This window comes from Caenorhabditis remanei, chromosome I (genome assembly GCF_010183535.1).
Source record: "Caenorhabditis remanei strain PX506 chromosome I, whole genome shotgun sequence".
Classification (NCBI taxonomy): Eukaryota; Metazoa; Nematoda; class Chromadorea; order Rhabditida; family Rhabditidae; genus Caenorhabditis; species Caenorhabditis remanei.
The window spans coordinates 8,303,963-8,319,567 of NC_071328.1; the positions used below are offsets into that span (position 1 = coordinate 8,303,963).

Genomic DNA, 15,605 nt, shown 5'->3' on the forward strand with positions numbered 1-15,605 from the left:
GAAAATTTCGGCTAATTTCATGTATATTTTTCAGTGTCATATATTCCATGTAAAGTCTCACATGTTGTTCAAAACATGAAAATTGAAGGTGAGTCGATTATCTTATCTTTATTGGATGATGACCTCTTGAGGGGAAGGTGATAAAAATTGTACTGTTTTTATATGTATTGATAATGAACTGGAGATCATTTCCTATAAGAAAATATATCAATTCAGGTAGGTTAGACGGTTTGAGTCTAGTTTCTTCTATTAATGATAAAAGTGTTGTAGAATAATAGACCAAAAATATACAGAGCTCTGTATGATCTTATAATAACTCGATCTAGACAAATTTAACCAGGCCACATCAGAAAAGTTCTGAAAATTCTTGACCAGTTCAATGGAATACAAACAAAACGTCATGCTCCTCCGAAATTTTCGCATCTAAATTGTCTCTTTGAACATCGAAACCATTCCCTTGGGAACCTAAAAACGGCGTAGAATGCTCTAGAAGCTACGTTTGTACTTTAGTTTTAACGGCTCTTCCGCAAGAGAACACATGCAATTTCCCATTTCCAGGCGGCTGCGAGGCACCACACGAAAATGTAATTACTTTTTCTTTGTCCCTTTTCCCGAAACGTTGATGACGAGATAGGGATAGGATAATGATGAAATGGGTTTAGTTAGGTTTAAGCTTTGCAAAAAGTTAAGGAAGATTGAATTTCCCAACAAGAGAGATGTTAAAGGAGAAGATTTTCTACATTACGCCTACAGTATCGACTTATTTTAAAAACATCAAATTAATAATTTTCAGTGGTATCGGCGCTACCGCACTCCACAGTCCATTCGGCAGTTCTCTCGCGTCGTCACCGCTCCGTCATCTGTGCAGGTCCTTATGAAGTGCTCCCGTTGGAAAATTGTTACGAGCCGGTACGTTTCTCTTTTTCTTTTGGTCAGTGGTGTCCGACAGGGACCATCTGCCTTTGTGGATGAGGGCCACATGTTGCACATCTTCTCTCTCAAACAGAGAGAGCAATTATTCATTGAGTCTCTTCATTGTTTGGGTCATTAAGTATGTGGAGAGGACTCCGTTAAGCTCTTGGGCGACAATAAGAATGAGAATGGGGATAAACAAAAATGAAACTTTGGAACTTTTGTTTCTGATATCGGAAAACTATGCAGATTCAGATGTTTTTTATCTTTCATTACTGACATGATCCATTGTTTTAATTTTTGATTCAACCTTCTTAGCTCCATGAAACTGATTTTTGAACATCGAAACTTTTAAGCAATATCTGATAAAAAGCACCTTCAATCCCTCAAAAATCTTGAAAAATCAAAGCGATATTTCAACAAAGTCTCTCATTCATTTCACGCCTTCTTCCAAAAAGATCAATCATCTAGATATGGAACCCTTTCACACTTTCTCCCCGGAGACACCCTTCTCATCTCTTTTCCTCGGGAGGATACACACAATTCCGGATCAAAACTTATCGAATTGGAGAATCTCGTTTGGGTGTTAAAAGAGACAAGAGACTCAGACGCATACACAGAGAAGAATACGGTTCGATAGGCAGCGAAAGGCGGGGATTATTGACGGCTAGTTAAGTACAAAGAGGATTATTTATGAGTGGAATCGGGGGAATTTTTAAGAGATGGGCTTTTGAAAAAGTAGGAAAAGTATCTCATGGAATAAATGGGGAAACTGAAAACAACGAAATCGAGCACATCAGAGATTGATAAACACTATTCCAGAGCATCAGATTTTGTTCAAAATAATCAATTCCAGCTTCCAAGTACATCGACGCTCTGCGAGTTCCCAATAGAATGCCTTCAATTATCCACAGATGAACGAACGATCGGAGTTGCAACGAATTCGATTCTGAAAGTTGCAGATATAATGACAGGGAGGGAAGTACGAAATCTAACGGGACATACACTTCCTATCACTTCGGTGGCTGCCAGCAAATTCAGTCCTTATTGTTGGTATACCGGTTCATCAGACTGCAGTTGGACACAATGGGATACGAGAATGCACCAGTCAAAGGTTAGTTGGAGACTGAAAGACTAATAGCTGAGATTTTAAAACGGAATTAACAAAAAATAGTTTCAGATCTTCGGATCCAAGTCGTCTGGTGTTGTTCGAAGTCTTGCTTTGTCACCTGGAGATCATTACGTAGCTGTTGGAACTGATGAAACGATACAAATATTTGATGCAAGACAACGGGAATACATAAAACAATTCAATTGTTCCGTGAGTTTTCTTTTCTGTTTTCAGAATTTCTTCATAAATTTCTTGTCGTTTTTAGGGTCACTCATTAGAACTTCATCCAAGCGACGTCCTTCTCTCAGCAGTTGGTCATGACAGGATAGTACGATTCTTCTGTTTGGAATCTTTCGAACTTATTTCACAATCAGATCCATTTTTAGATGATATTCAAGCCAGTGCATTCGATAGTAAGTTCCAAAAGCAGATTTTGATACATAATAAACTAATAAATATGATTTCCAGCCCACGTCATGATAGCAGCTACAAACGATTCTATAAATTTACTCACCTGGGAGCCATGTTGTGATGTTTTGACTACAGTACCGTTGAAAAATGTGGAGAAGGTGTGTGAAAGGAGCATACAAAGCACAGAATAATACATATTTAAGAGACAATGTCAGTAATTCTCAAACTGCCCATAGAACACATCGGCCAAACGCAATTAGCCCATTCGGTTTTTTGATATTATGGGTCCATATGATGATCTTATGAAAAAACCGTACAGCTTTTTAGGCTCCGCCCCCATTGACATATAGAAAAAAAATCGGGGGAGTGAAAAAAATGAATTTTTTCCCTTCAACTGATATCTGAAAAAAAAGTTTAAAAATGTGTTTTAGGCATGTTTTTGAACATTTTTTGTGTTGACAACTTTTGAAAAATCTTTTGGCATCAATCAAAAAAAATTGATTTTCGATAAAAATTTACAGTTTTTCGCATACCCCCAACATTTTTTTCATTAGGTTAAAAAAGTTTTTTATTGCAGTTTGATTGTCTTCAGACCGTCCAACTTTAAGCCAATTTTTATTTCGAAATTCCGCGACCTTTTTTTTCTATAAGCCAAAATGTGTGTTTTTTCACGAAATTTTCACGTACCCCCCTCCATGGTGAAAAAAGTGAAAGTTTCAAAATTTTATGAAACTTCGTATATAAGTTTATTTAACAGTAATTGAAATGTTCACAAAGTTTGAAAACCTTTAAAACATTTCCACTGAAGTTATGAGACCTCAAAATTCAATGTCGGGTTTTTCAGATGCTTTCTGTGAAAAACTGATTTTTTAAACAAATTTTCATTAGTTTTTTATCTTATTGTTTATTGGAAACATCCTTAAATTTCAAAAACCTTTTTTTCTATTTTTCCTCTCTTCTAAACTCTTATTTTTCCAAAAAATTGGTTTGTCAAAAATTTCCTTTTTTTTCAATTTATCTTAAAATTCGACCAACTTTAAAGCTTTGTCACGAGGTACCCTGTTATCCAATTTGAAAAAGATGTGTTGTTCGTATAGATCAGACCTAGCTCTACATTTTATAGTTGGCAACTTTTTTGTACAGTCCCACCCTAGACAGATATGGTGTGGCGGAGTAAGCATACCTTCATGTCTTCAGGTAAACGGGATGTACACCTACCTTACTTCAGATGGCTATATCTGTCTAGGGTGGTACCGTACAAAAAAATTGCCAACTATAAAATGTAGAGCTAGGTCTGATCTATACGAACAACACATCTTTTTCAAATTGGATAACAGGGTACCTCGTGACAAAGCTTCAAAGTTGGTCGAATTTTAAGATAAATTGAAAAAAAAGGAAATGTTTGACAAACCAATTTTTTGGAAAAATAAGAGTTTAGAAGAGAGGAAAAATAGAAAAAAAGGTTTTTGAAATTTAAGGATGTTTCCAATAAAAAATAAGATTAAAAACTAATGAAAATTTGTTTAAAAAATCAGTTTTTCACAGAAAGCATCTGAAAAACCCGACATTGAATTTTGAGGTCTCATAACTTCAGTGGAAATGTTTTAAAGGTTTTCAAACTTTGTGAACATTTCAATTACTGTTAAATAAACTTATATACGAAGTTTCATAAAATTTTGAAACTTTCACTTTTTTCACCATGGAGGGGGGTACGTGAAAATTTCGTGAAAAAACACACATTTTGGCTTATAGAAAAAAAAGGTCGCGGAATTTCGAAATAAAAATTGGCTTAAAGTTGGACGGTCTGAAGACAATCAAACTGCAATAAAAAACTTTTTTAACCTAATGAAAAAAATGTTGGGGGTATGCGAAAAACTGTAAATTTTTATCGAAAATCAATTTTTTTTGATTGATGCCAAAAGATTTTTCAAAAGTTGTCAACACAAAAAATGTTCAAAAACATGCCTAAAACACATTTTTAAACTTTTTTTTCAGATATCAGTTGAAGGGAAAAAATTCATTTTTTTCACTCCCCCGATTTTTTTCTATATGTCAAAGGGGGCGGAGCCTAAAAAGCTGTACGGTTTTTTCATAAGATCATCATATGGACCCATAATATCAAAAAACCGAATGGGCTAATTGCGTTTGGCCGATGTGTTCTATGGGCAGTGGGCCTTAGGTTGATCACTAGAGAAAGTGTCTCTTAATGCTTTCAAAAACTGAAACATCCTAGTTAGACCTTCTGTCTTTCTCACCATTCAACACCTCCAGGCTTATGATTGATGACTTTTTTCCATTCGCATATTCTGATTTTTGTCGGAGATTTCTCCTGGATAATAATCTCTATTATTCTTTTCTTTCTTCAATGATATTCAAATTTTTGTGTTTCCAGGTCGTCAACGTTAATGCCAACGGTCTCGATTTAGACTTTATTTGCATTGGAGAGAATACAGAACGTCTAGAAATGAGATCATATGCTATCGAGGAGCTTCTTTCCTACTCACCGAGTCATGAATTGTGTGGAAGTATTTATGAAGAGGATGAGGATGTCGACACAGCTGATCTTTCGCCAATTGAAGAGGTAAGAACATCCATTTCACACAGAAAGTTGTATTAAACATTTTCAGTCACAACCTCTTCCTGAGTTATCCGAGTTGCCTCCGCGATCTCCGATGATGTCATCAGAAGAGACAGAAACATCAGCATCTCCAGTGAATAGTAGCAATGGAAGCAGTCATTCTAGTCCTGCTAGTCCTGCGAAGGTAAGATTTCGTAAAACATGACTATTTTTCTAACTTTAACTGTATTCCAGCCGGCACCAGTCAAACAACGCTCAACATCTCAAAAATTCCCGAAATCTCCAGTCTCTAGTTCTTCAAAGTCAACCACGTCGTCATCTTCCAAAACTCTCAACACAAAAACATCCACATCTCGATCTGTAACCCCAGTATCCACAAAACCACCAGCTACCCGACCAACTTTTGGAACTGCAAAAAGTGTTATAGTGTCTAGTAGGCCATCATTAAGTGGCTACAATCGAGGAGGAGTTGGGAATGGAGCAAATCCATCGCCATCGATGTCAGATTTGAGAACGACAAAGAGTATTGCCGGATCAACGCAATCATTACTCAGTGAACGGGGACCCAAGAAAAGATCAACGTCGAGTCGGTGAGTTTTTATTTATTTATTTATTGAATTTTGCGTACAACTCTTGATTACTTCAGTCGAAACCAAGAACCCATCACCATCACCTACTTGGGTCGCCCACGAACACCTAGTGAAGGTGACGTGGCGAACTCGGTGACGTCATCAACATCCCGAAACCGTCGTCCGTCTCCATCGGTTGCCAAGAAGACATCTCCCCCTTCCATCTATGCGATAACCTCTTCACCAGCAAAAAAGTTGTCGACATCAGCGGCTCCTGTCAAGAAGCAGAACTCCACCTCATCAGTGACATCGACGTCTTCAAATCCGAAAGGAGCATGGGGTTCTTGTATAGAAACAGTTCAAGATATTGGTGTGGTTGCGAAGAAAGAGAATAGAAGTGAGTAAAGCGAATTTCAATTCGTTTACTCAAGTTTTCAAAAATGATTTCAGATATTCGACGGCTGAAATTATTGACATCAAGAAGACAGAGTAATGCAGATGTGCCTCCAGAAGTGTGCGCGGATGAGCAGTTGGTTCTTACAGCTACCAGAATTCTGAATAGAAGAAATGATTGGTCCTTGAATACGTGTCATGCATATTTGTCAGTTATAATAGGTAATTAGTTTGCTAACTCTAGTCAGTTGAACATAAAATCCTTCTCCTGTTGTTAACAGAAACTCGGATATTAAAAATAAGTGCTGTTTCCAGACAACCTTGCCAGTGTGGACAGTACAAATCGAGCAATTGCACAAGAGGGCCTCGCAACGATAGCCGACACGTTGACTGAACGATTGATCAAGTTTTCAAGCATCAATTCTCACAAAATTGGTGTTGATATAGCTGCCGAGGAGCGTTCCGAAAAAGCTAAAGTTTGTGTTCAGGTGAGTAAATGAAACATTTGAAATAGTTTTGCTACAAAAATTTTTTGGCTTCCACCTCTCTCTCTCTCTCTCTTTCTCTAAACTCTATAAACTATTTTCAGCACCTCCGCGAATTGGTGAAGAAACGTGACTGGCTGTATAAACAACTCGACGAGGAGTCCATTTTTAAATTGGATCCAATTTTAGAACTACTCAAAAAAGTTTAGAAATCCCACTCTTGGTGCCCCTCCCTACCTCTGTGATATAACTTGTTTTCATTTCTCATTTTCTATTCTCCAGCTTATTGCATTTTTGAAAATTGTACAAGTCTTTCAGTCGTTTTTCCCTTCTCATGTAAAATAGATTATCTGGGTCATTTCTCGCATTTTGCAGGTTTCTTCTTCCCATGGCTTCGATGGGGAAAAGAGAAATAAATATTTGAAATCTTTGAGTGTGGCAATATATGAATTAGTGATCAGGAATCAACACGAAGCCCTCCTATAAGGTTTGAAAGGTTTTGAGAGGCAACATGAATCTTGACTCAGCTTCAGATACTCGGATGAACATGAAATCAGACAGTTAAGAGATCAGAAACAACACTGAAGAAATTTCTAGCTTCCGGATATCCTGACATTCCAACAAACAGACTGACTATATCAGTTTGCTTTTGATATTCACCGATGTAATAATATTTTCCAAATAGACTCAAGCATATTTCTCCCCTGAACGTTATCCTTTCCAACTGACCAGTGAACCAAAAATAAGAGCTTTCATTTGGTTGTCATGACTCCGAATGTTCCCCTTTCCCCTCTCTAATAACCTCAATTTCTCTCTGTCTCTCCCTCATTCACCCCGTGTCGCTTCGTGTCTGTTAAGCCTAGAGGGCTCTTTTTAAAGAAGGCCATCGAGAAAGAGAGGAGAAAGAGAAAGAAAATTGACGTCTTCCGTTTCTCTTATGTCTCCCACTATCGTTTATGTCTTTAGAAAAGTTGGGTTTGCAAGACACAATTGAGCCATAAAAAAAGTTGTCCTATACTTTTTACATCTATTCAAAAGGACGTTTTTTTGAGAAGGAGCTCTCAAGTGATCTAAGACAAACTAGACTGGATTATCTCTTCCAAATTTAAGAATTACCTGTTGAGATCGTTTACAATTGTGCTTTTTTTTGAATATTGAAGCATCGAGTGTGTTCAGAAATATCTAAATTTCAGATTTCTCACAATGGCTCTGGCCAGTGTGAGTGTCTACGAATTAAGTCGACTGTCTTCAAATTACGCTCAACAGTCCTCAACAGCCGTCCGTCGAAGATCTAACTCGACAAAAGTAAGAAGAAAAGGAGACGAATCGTTGGATAGAAGAAGGTGAGCGAATAGAAAAGATGATGAACATGAATTAAATTAAAACTAATATAACTTTCAGACGAAGCCACAATCAAAATCAGGAACCAATCACAATCACTTACCTCGGTCGACCTAGAAGTCCGAGTGTGGATCATGTCCCAACTTCTCCACCTATCCCTATGACTCTTCGTAATCGTCGACCGTCCCCGGCCACACTCAGCACGATCAAAAAAGTTCCGTCAACGTCTTCTATAACTGCAACTCCCTCCAGTCCGACTAAGAAGATGTTGACGGGATCAAGTGGACCTAAAAAACCAAAAGCTGTCACATCTCCTACTCCTTGCACTTCTGATGTATGGAATGATTGCATTGAAGTTGTAAACGAAATCGGTATTCTGGCAAGGAGGGAGATTAAAAGTGAGTACATTGTTTTGAACTTGCAGATGTTCAGAAAACTTAACTTTTTTCTAACCTAGTCTTGTCCAGACATGCGACGTCTTCGAATCGCTACATCTCGTCGAATCAAAATTGGGGAGGATGAAGAGACGGTTCTCACTGCTACGAGGATTTTGAGTCGATCTAATGCATGGACTTTGGACACTTGTCATGAATATTTGGGAGTTTTAGTAGGTAAGTAGAATGAAATTCTAATTACAGTTTCTCTGACAATCATCCACTTTTAGATAACATCATTAGTATAGATGAAAGAAATCGATCTATTGCTCTGGAGGGTCTCGCTGCAATATCTGATAATTTGACGGATCGTCTGCTCAAGTTTGCAAATATCAGTGCACACAGGATTGGCGTAGACGTGGCAGCCGAGGAGAGGGCAGAAAAGGCAAAGACTTGTATTCTGGTTAGTTATTTTGAAGTTTCAGTGTAACTCAAATTGAAATCTAAATAGGAACATAGGTTAAAACATTAGTTCTAATTGTAGGGCCTAACTGACGGCATTTTACGATTGAATTCATTATTAGAGAAGTTTTCAGCTTCTCCGTTCCGTTGTTAAAAAACGTGACTGGTATTATCGACAACTGGATGAGGAGTCAATCGATAAGTTGGATGCTACAATGGAACGGTTGAAAAAAATCTGAAAATGTTTCATCTCTGTATAAACTTCTATTTCGAAATTTCGGTTGCTCTTTGGGTTTTTACTTCGATGTCTTTCAATTCTAATTGTGAATAAAATGTGTTTTTTTTTAAATATTACAGATGGATAAGTTGATTATCCGAACAAGATCAAAAACAGCATTTATTTATTGATGGATTGCACTGGGTGTCAGAATGTGTGATATCACGAAAAAATGAAAGAAAACTGGGTTTCATAAAATTCTAGACTAGAATAGTCGGTCTGAGTCTAAGAGAGAATACTAGGCGAAGCGAACACCGAAATCATTGTCGGCGGTGAGAGAACACTGGGAGATAATGCATATGGAGACATGATTACAGCAGTGACAAAACTAGGAGATAATACACTTGGGGATAACACAAATGGACTCAAAATCAACGGGGATAAAGCGGTTGGAGTCAGGATGAAAGGGGAGAGGGCAAATGGAGAAAGGATGATTGGAGTCATGACTTGGGGTGATAGGATGAATGGAGTAAGGATGAAAGGAGAGAGAACAACTGGGTTGGCAACACCTGGTACTAGAACAAGAGGGTCGAGAGCCAAAGGAGACAGCACGATTGGAGAGAAAATGGCAGGAGAGACGATGATTGGAGACAGGATACGAGGACCGAGGATGACAGGGACGAACACCTGGAAATGTTATACACAGTAGAAGTTTTTCTTTTTTCTAACTTACCCAAGGAGACAAAATAACAGATCCATAGATAGCTGGAGATAAGACCAGAGGTGTGAACAACACTGGTGATGCAATTAAGGCCTGTGATGCAGTAGCTGGAGACGCAATGATACTGGAGAACAGAATCGGAGAGCCAACAATATCTTTCATTCTTTTTTCATATTTCCCAACTTTGATATTTCCTTTTCCGATTTCTTGGATTACCTGAGAAAAAAAACACAATTTCAGCTATAATCATATTTCTCAGTACCGTATGCAGTGCTTTTTTAGCTTTCGGCATTGTTAGATTTCTTCCTGCTTCTAAAGTGAGCTTGTTCTCGAATGGAGCTCCACTTCCATAAACCATTTCTCGTTGTTTGTCAGTCATGATTGCATATCCAGATTTATTGAAATGATTCATCTGGAAGAGAGGATATTTAGCTTAAACTGTCCTCTTTTTTACCATACTTACTTGTTCGTCTGTGTACATTCCATGCAGTTTCTCCAGCACTTTCATTTTCCGATAGTTCTCTTCTCCATAAACTTTTGTCAAGTTTTCTCTGCTCACATTTATCTCCTCTCCTTTCACATTGATCAGAGTTCCTTCTGACTCTCTCGATGCCTTCTGAGCAGCATCATCTACAGTATCCGCCACTCCTGTAAGCTCCGTGAGCAAATCCATAAAAGAGTCTTTGTCGATTCCTTCTTTGTCTCCTAGAAGCTTTACTAATGACGTATTTTGCTCATCTGGAGACCCCTCATCATGAAGGGAAAATAAAGACGGAGAGAGAATATTGATCTGGAAAAAAGAACAGGTAAGGTATCTTGTTCTCTAATAAAACTAACTGTGTCATTTTCCTTTTTGTGTTCTTCTGGAGCAATCGCGAAGAACCTGGGTGAAGCGAACTTCATACTTTTCTGATCAAATCCAGACACGTTTTGACCTCCGAGACTCAAACCCAACTTCACTGCTGGAAATAAAAACATGAAAACTTGTCTAGCTAGATAGACACACCCTCTCTGATCAGTTTAATTCTTAAAACCGCTTCTGTTTCCTGCCCTGTCATATTCAGAAGACCTTGTGCATCATCATTCAAAATATCTTCTGGATGATCCTGAAATCGTTTCAGAAGTTCTTCCGCATCAATTTTCTTGTCTGATTCCGAAGATGTTTGAATTATTTCATTTGTCATTTGAATTGGGTCATCCAATGCTTCGTAATCATTGTTCTGAAACAAAATTGAATGAGATTTGAAATTTAAAATTTGATTTACAGCCAATGGTTTCCTCGGACTCAAGTACAACTTCTTTGGTTTAGCACTTCTCGACCGTACACTTTTTCCAATCATCTCTTTAACTTTCTTCCGTTTTTCAATAACTTCACCGGTTTTCTTGACGTCGACCATGATTTGACGCCATCTGAAATTTTGAGATTCAAAAAATAATCTTTTGGACGAATCTCTTACCCTCTCTCCTCTTTCTTGTTTTTCAATGCTCTTATCGACTTCGTGATCTGTTTTGTAATCAATGTAAACGGAGAGATATCATCTTTGGAACTCTTCAAACTGTATCCACTTCTATTCACTATTTGTGTCTGCCTCTTTTTTCTAATTCGAAATGAACCAACCCAGCCGCTTGCAAATGCAGCTTCCGAAACTTTCTTCACCAGAATTTGTGCTCCTTTCTGGCGTGCGTTTTGAGTACGCGATACGTGAAGTAGATCACTAACACACTTCGCGTGAGCTTCTACAGACTTGATATTTTTTACGCATTTCTCATGAAAACGAGTTTCCAGATGAGTGATGGTCGAGATTCTGTAAAAAGAAACTATACATGTTACAAGCGGAAATGGCAAACATTTCTTCACTTACTTTTCATTGGCTACTGTAGCAATTAGGGCTGAAATTGCTTGATCTATCCAATGATTGGACAATTCTAGAACGGAGTCCTGCGTGGTATTTATCACTGGAGTTTTATCGCCAAGAAGTGATTTCAAGTGACTCGAAGCATCTGGAGATTCTCGGAAGGCGTCCACGACAAGAAAGATTGGGAGAGACCTTAGCAAGACATTCAGACAGTGCCGCATCGCAAAGAACGTCTGAAAATATGAATATTTCACGAAAGCAGTTATCTGAAAGCTGAAAATAGTTTAAGGCGTAATAAGTTCGATTCCTCAAAGTGTAAAAAAAACCAGATAAAGCCGGTCAAAAGATGAAGCGGATACTTGCAGTGATAAGATAAAACTAGCAGGGAAGAAAACGGAAAAGATAAGGGAAAAAGATCATTGCAAAAAAAGAACTGATAAAAAGAAGAGGAAAACGATAATTAACCTTTTCCGTCCATCAGCCAGGCGTGGAAAAGTACATAAAGACTGACTAATCTAGGTTGTTCCCTATGGGTGTATATTCACTTTTTGATCTTTATTCTGATAAAATGAGAAGAGGAACTTGGTTTGATGAGTTCTGATAGAGTAGCTTGGTAATACTAGAAGTGCTGATAGAAAACTCATTTTCAAGGTTTGTTAACACTAGATGGATGAAAACAGTTTTGACTAAAACTGACCACGTGGATCGGTAAATACATGTTTTCTAGTCTATCCAGAGAAACAAAACAAAATGTATTTTATCCTAACACTTTTATATAATCCAACGTCAACTTTTTCTCTTTTTACTCTTTTTTCATCCAGAAAATTTTCCCCATGGGTGGTCCCAGACTGGCCAACAGGTGGATATAATGGGATTACACTAATTTATTTCGAAAAGAACGTACATTCCATTTGCTTACAGGATAAGAGTGTGTGGGAGTCTGAGTGAGATGTGTCTGGGAAGCCAGATGATTAGTAGGTGGCATAAAAAAGGACAAGTCGCCACACACGAAGAAAAAAAAAGAAGAAACTTTTGATCGGATGAGAAGATGGATTGATGAATTTGTTAGGAAATAGATTGAAGGTGATCTTTATCACTGGAGATCAAGGAGGGAAATCACTTGAAAAAAGAACTTTGGAAATAAATCACAGCCTAGAAACTACGAAACTTTAGCCGACTTTATGTCTGTCCCGATGTTCTAGTGTCCGAATGTCTGTTGAGTTTTCAAACTTCTAGGTGATCTGTGTAACATATTCCGGCTGTTTTTGTTTAATTATTTAAATCTGAATGTCTAAGAACTGAAACATTTGACCGAGATTTTTGATTCCTGCTTTTTCTCTATTGAAAGATGAAAACTCGAAAGGAATACCTCGACCTGATCGTTTTTCATATGTAAATTATTCGCTTGTATTGTCAATAAATTTCGATATTTTTTATTCAAGATTCAGCTGACTTTAAGAGAGACTTTTCTTTTCAAATGTTTCGATTTTAAAATAATTTTTATGTTTCAATTTGTCAAAAGTTTTCTTTTATCATTAGACTATTCTGTATGAACGTAAGTGTATTTTATAGGTGACTAATGGCTAATGCGAGAAAATTGGCAAGATGACTTAATGACTAACATACTGTAGTTTGTAGATTACTGAATCGAAAATGTATTCAATCGATTATGTTCTAATTGGATGTCGAATTACGAAGCAACTCTGTTTGAATCTTCTCGTTTGAGACTCTGAAACTTGATAAAGTTTGAGATTCAGCTTTATGGTTTTTAGACAACTATTCTATACAGAGACTTTGATCTCGCTCCCAAAACTTTCGTATTCAAAAATGCTGATATACAAAACATGACGTCACTGGAAAGAACCATAACAAAATGTGGCACGAAAAATAACAAAAAAGAATATGACAAGATTAAAAATTGACATTCGTGGATGCATGAATTGGTTTCAGAGTCTGTTATAGGGAAATTACAGTAATAAGATTTTTTCCCTATAAGAGTATTCAGAGTTCTTGATTGGCAGAAAGCAATAAATTGTTGTTAAATGTCCATAAAATCAAAGTGATAAGAAGCATGTGTGAATGATGTGTAGATCCATATCCATTCCCAAATCCTTTCTTTAGCGCCTTCTTCGTCTTCTTCGTCTAAAGGTATAAAATATCATTTTGTGTGAGATATGATTAATGAGTCTGGCGGTCAACCGCCTTTTGATGTTGAGAGAGACTTTTTGAACGGCATTCTTATGACAGTGAACATGCTTGAAGGATGGGTGATAGGAATAGAATAAGATGAGGTTGGTTATTCGAATGAAACTAAACAAAAAATAGTTGTTTTACTGTAGCGGGTCGTGAGCTAAGACATCTGAATCCATAAATCACGCATCCACAAGTTTGGCAGTATCATCGACATCCCAGAAAACACCACAAACAGTGTGGACACATATATTTTTATATCCGTTCTTTTATTGTTTCTATTGCACCATTTCCATGTATACCTTTCACTCTTCCACCAATCAACAAAAAGCAGTTTCACAAGAAATAATAACACTTTTTGGGTGAAAAGGCCTAGACCTGCATCTATTTTTCCACTAGATTTTTGACCTCTTGGCTACTAATCCTGAAAAATCATTCAGAAGTTTCACATTTGACCTACCAGTTCTTTCATTCCCAAAACACGTCAATTATACGATTTCTGTCAACTGGAACCTCAGTTTTTCGGTCATTTTTTGGCAATTTTGCATTGGATTTTCTAAAGCAATCGGTAGAGTTTTATTAGTGATTTCAATTTCTCTTTTTATGTAAATTTCGGAATTGAAATTGTCTTGATTATCTCCTCATTTTATCGGTTTTCATCGAAAATTTTCGAGAATTTCGCCCAATTCTGACGTCATTTCTTCACCTTGCCATCTTATTTTTTCTTCTTTTTCTGCCAAGAGATCTACCTAAGAATGGAATCGAAAAAAACCAGTTTCTTTAAATTTTGTTACACTTTTTTCATTGTAGACTACGTCTGTGTTCACGACAATTTTGGTGATTTTTTGTTGTTTTATCTGTTTTTTTCAAATTAAAAGTCAGGATAGAGACGGGATTGGGTCTAACTTGAGAAATTGTCTCTTCTGTGAGTTTCTGAGCTCTAAATATGAATTTTCATTCTTGAAATCATCAAAACATTTTGTCAATTATCGTTATTACCCTTTCTATCTTGTTTTCCTTTGAGTTGTTTTTCAAAATTACCTTCTCGTATTCAGGAATGCGTGGACCTCTTCTGATTGCTACGTGGCTTCTGGTCGTCACTTCTGGAACCCCAACGACTACGACTAAGTCATCGACACCATCGACGACGACAACTACGATTTCTCCAGAGATTCGGAGAGCAAAGTTACCAGAAGGTACGTACATTTTTCTGTTGAAGTGGATTCTTAAAACAGCTTTTTCTAAAATTAAAACAATTTTCCAGTTCGGAAAAATGCCCCGTGGGAGTGCGGAACAGACGAGTTCACCAAGTCGATCAGCGAAGGCGAGATTCTTTCAAAGTGTCCAAATCTTCGAGGTACAGTAATTCTACAGTAACGCAGCTACAGTAATCCATAACATCATGTAGATCACATGAACAGTTGCTGCTATGAACACGACAATTGTTACGATGCACAATCAGGACAAAAGTTCTGCGATGACTCGTTTTGTTCGTGTCTTGAGGTGAGTGTTCTATACTTATTTTTTCTCTCAGCCTGTAAAATCTCTAATATTATTATTCAGCGTCGTTCCCGAAGTTCCAAATCGTGTCACGACGAATCGGCTCCATTATTCTGTGATTTGGTCCGCACTTTTGGAGAAGATGCCTACTTGGCTTCCGCCCCTAATGCCACGACGACGACAGAAGAGGTACAGTAACCTCGAATTTTCAGAACTAGCCGTCTATTTCAGACTCTCTCAAGCCTTCAGACTCTAGTCTTGTTTTTACAGTAAGATAAATGTTATCTGATTCTCGATTTCTTATTATATGTGGTATCCCTTGATTACAACTTCTAAAGTTTCAGTGTTCTAGTCCGTTTCATCAGTTCCAGCGCCAATATTTTAATTTTCAGAGTATTGTCGAGAAGGACGACTACGACTACGAGTCTCACGTCAAAAACCTGAACAATGCGACGTCTACATCCGGATAATCCACGCACCCTCAA

The 15,605-nt window shown here is 37.5% G+C and overlaps 4 protein-coding genes across 4 annotated transcripts; all 4 read left to right on the top strand.

The window, feature by feature from the left end:
* Window positions 1–75: 75 nt before the first annotated feature.
* Window positions 76–6,668, top strand: GCK72_001660 (uncharacterized protein; the record flags this gene model as incomplete). Its single annotated transcript, XM_003114783.2, has 13 exons — window positions 76–88; window positions 794–909; window positions 1,769–2,026; window positions 2,093–2,233; window positions 2,289–2,436; window positions 2,492–2,592; window positions 4,827–5,015; window positions 5,062–5,196; window positions 5,247–5,602; window positions 5,659–5,978; window positions 6,032–6,196; window positions 6,290–6,462; window positions 6,564–6,668. The coding sequence occupies 13 exons, from the start codon at window positions 76–78 to the stop codon at window positions 6,666–6,668; spliced, it is 2,220 nt and encodes a 739-aa protein (XP_003114831.2).
* Window positions 6,669–7,662: 994 nt separating this feature from the next.
* On the top strand, window positions 7,663–8,875 carry GCK72_001661 (uncharacterized protein; the record flags this gene model as incomplete). The annotated part of the gene is made up of 5 exons (XM_003114964.2): window positions 7,663–7,802; window positions 7,861–8,198; window positions 8,268–8,411; window positions 8,465–8,637; window positions 8,771–8,875. The coding sequence occupies 5 exons, from the start codon at window positions 7,663–7,665 to the stop codon at window positions 8,873–8,875; spliced, it is 900 nt and encodes a 299-aa protein (XP_003115012.2).
* A 345-nt stretch (window positions 8,876–9,220) lies between these two features.
* On the top strand, window positions 9,221–9,562 carry GCK72_001662 (uncharacterized protein; the record flags this gene model as incomplete). Its single annotated transcript, XM_053723070.1, has 1 exon — window positions 9,221–9,562. The coding sequence occupies one exon, from the start codon at window positions 9,221–9,223 to the stop codon at window positions 9,560–9,562; it is 342 nt and encodes a 113-aa protein (XP_053591715.1).
* A 5,115-nt stretch (window positions 9,563–14,677) lies between these two features.
* Window positions 14,678–15,590, top strand: GCK72_001663 (uncharacterized protein; the record flags this gene model as incomplete). Its single annotated transcript, XM_003114881.2, has 5 exons — window positions 14,678–14,816; window positions 14,885–14,977; window positions 15,029–15,123; window positions 15,184–15,309; window positions 15,513–15,590. The coding sequence occupies 5 exons, from the start codon at window positions 14,678–14,680 to the stop codon at window positions 15,588–15,590; spliced, it is 531 nt and encodes a 176-aa protein (XP_003114929.2).
* Window positions 15,591–15,605: the final 15 nt, after the last annotated feature.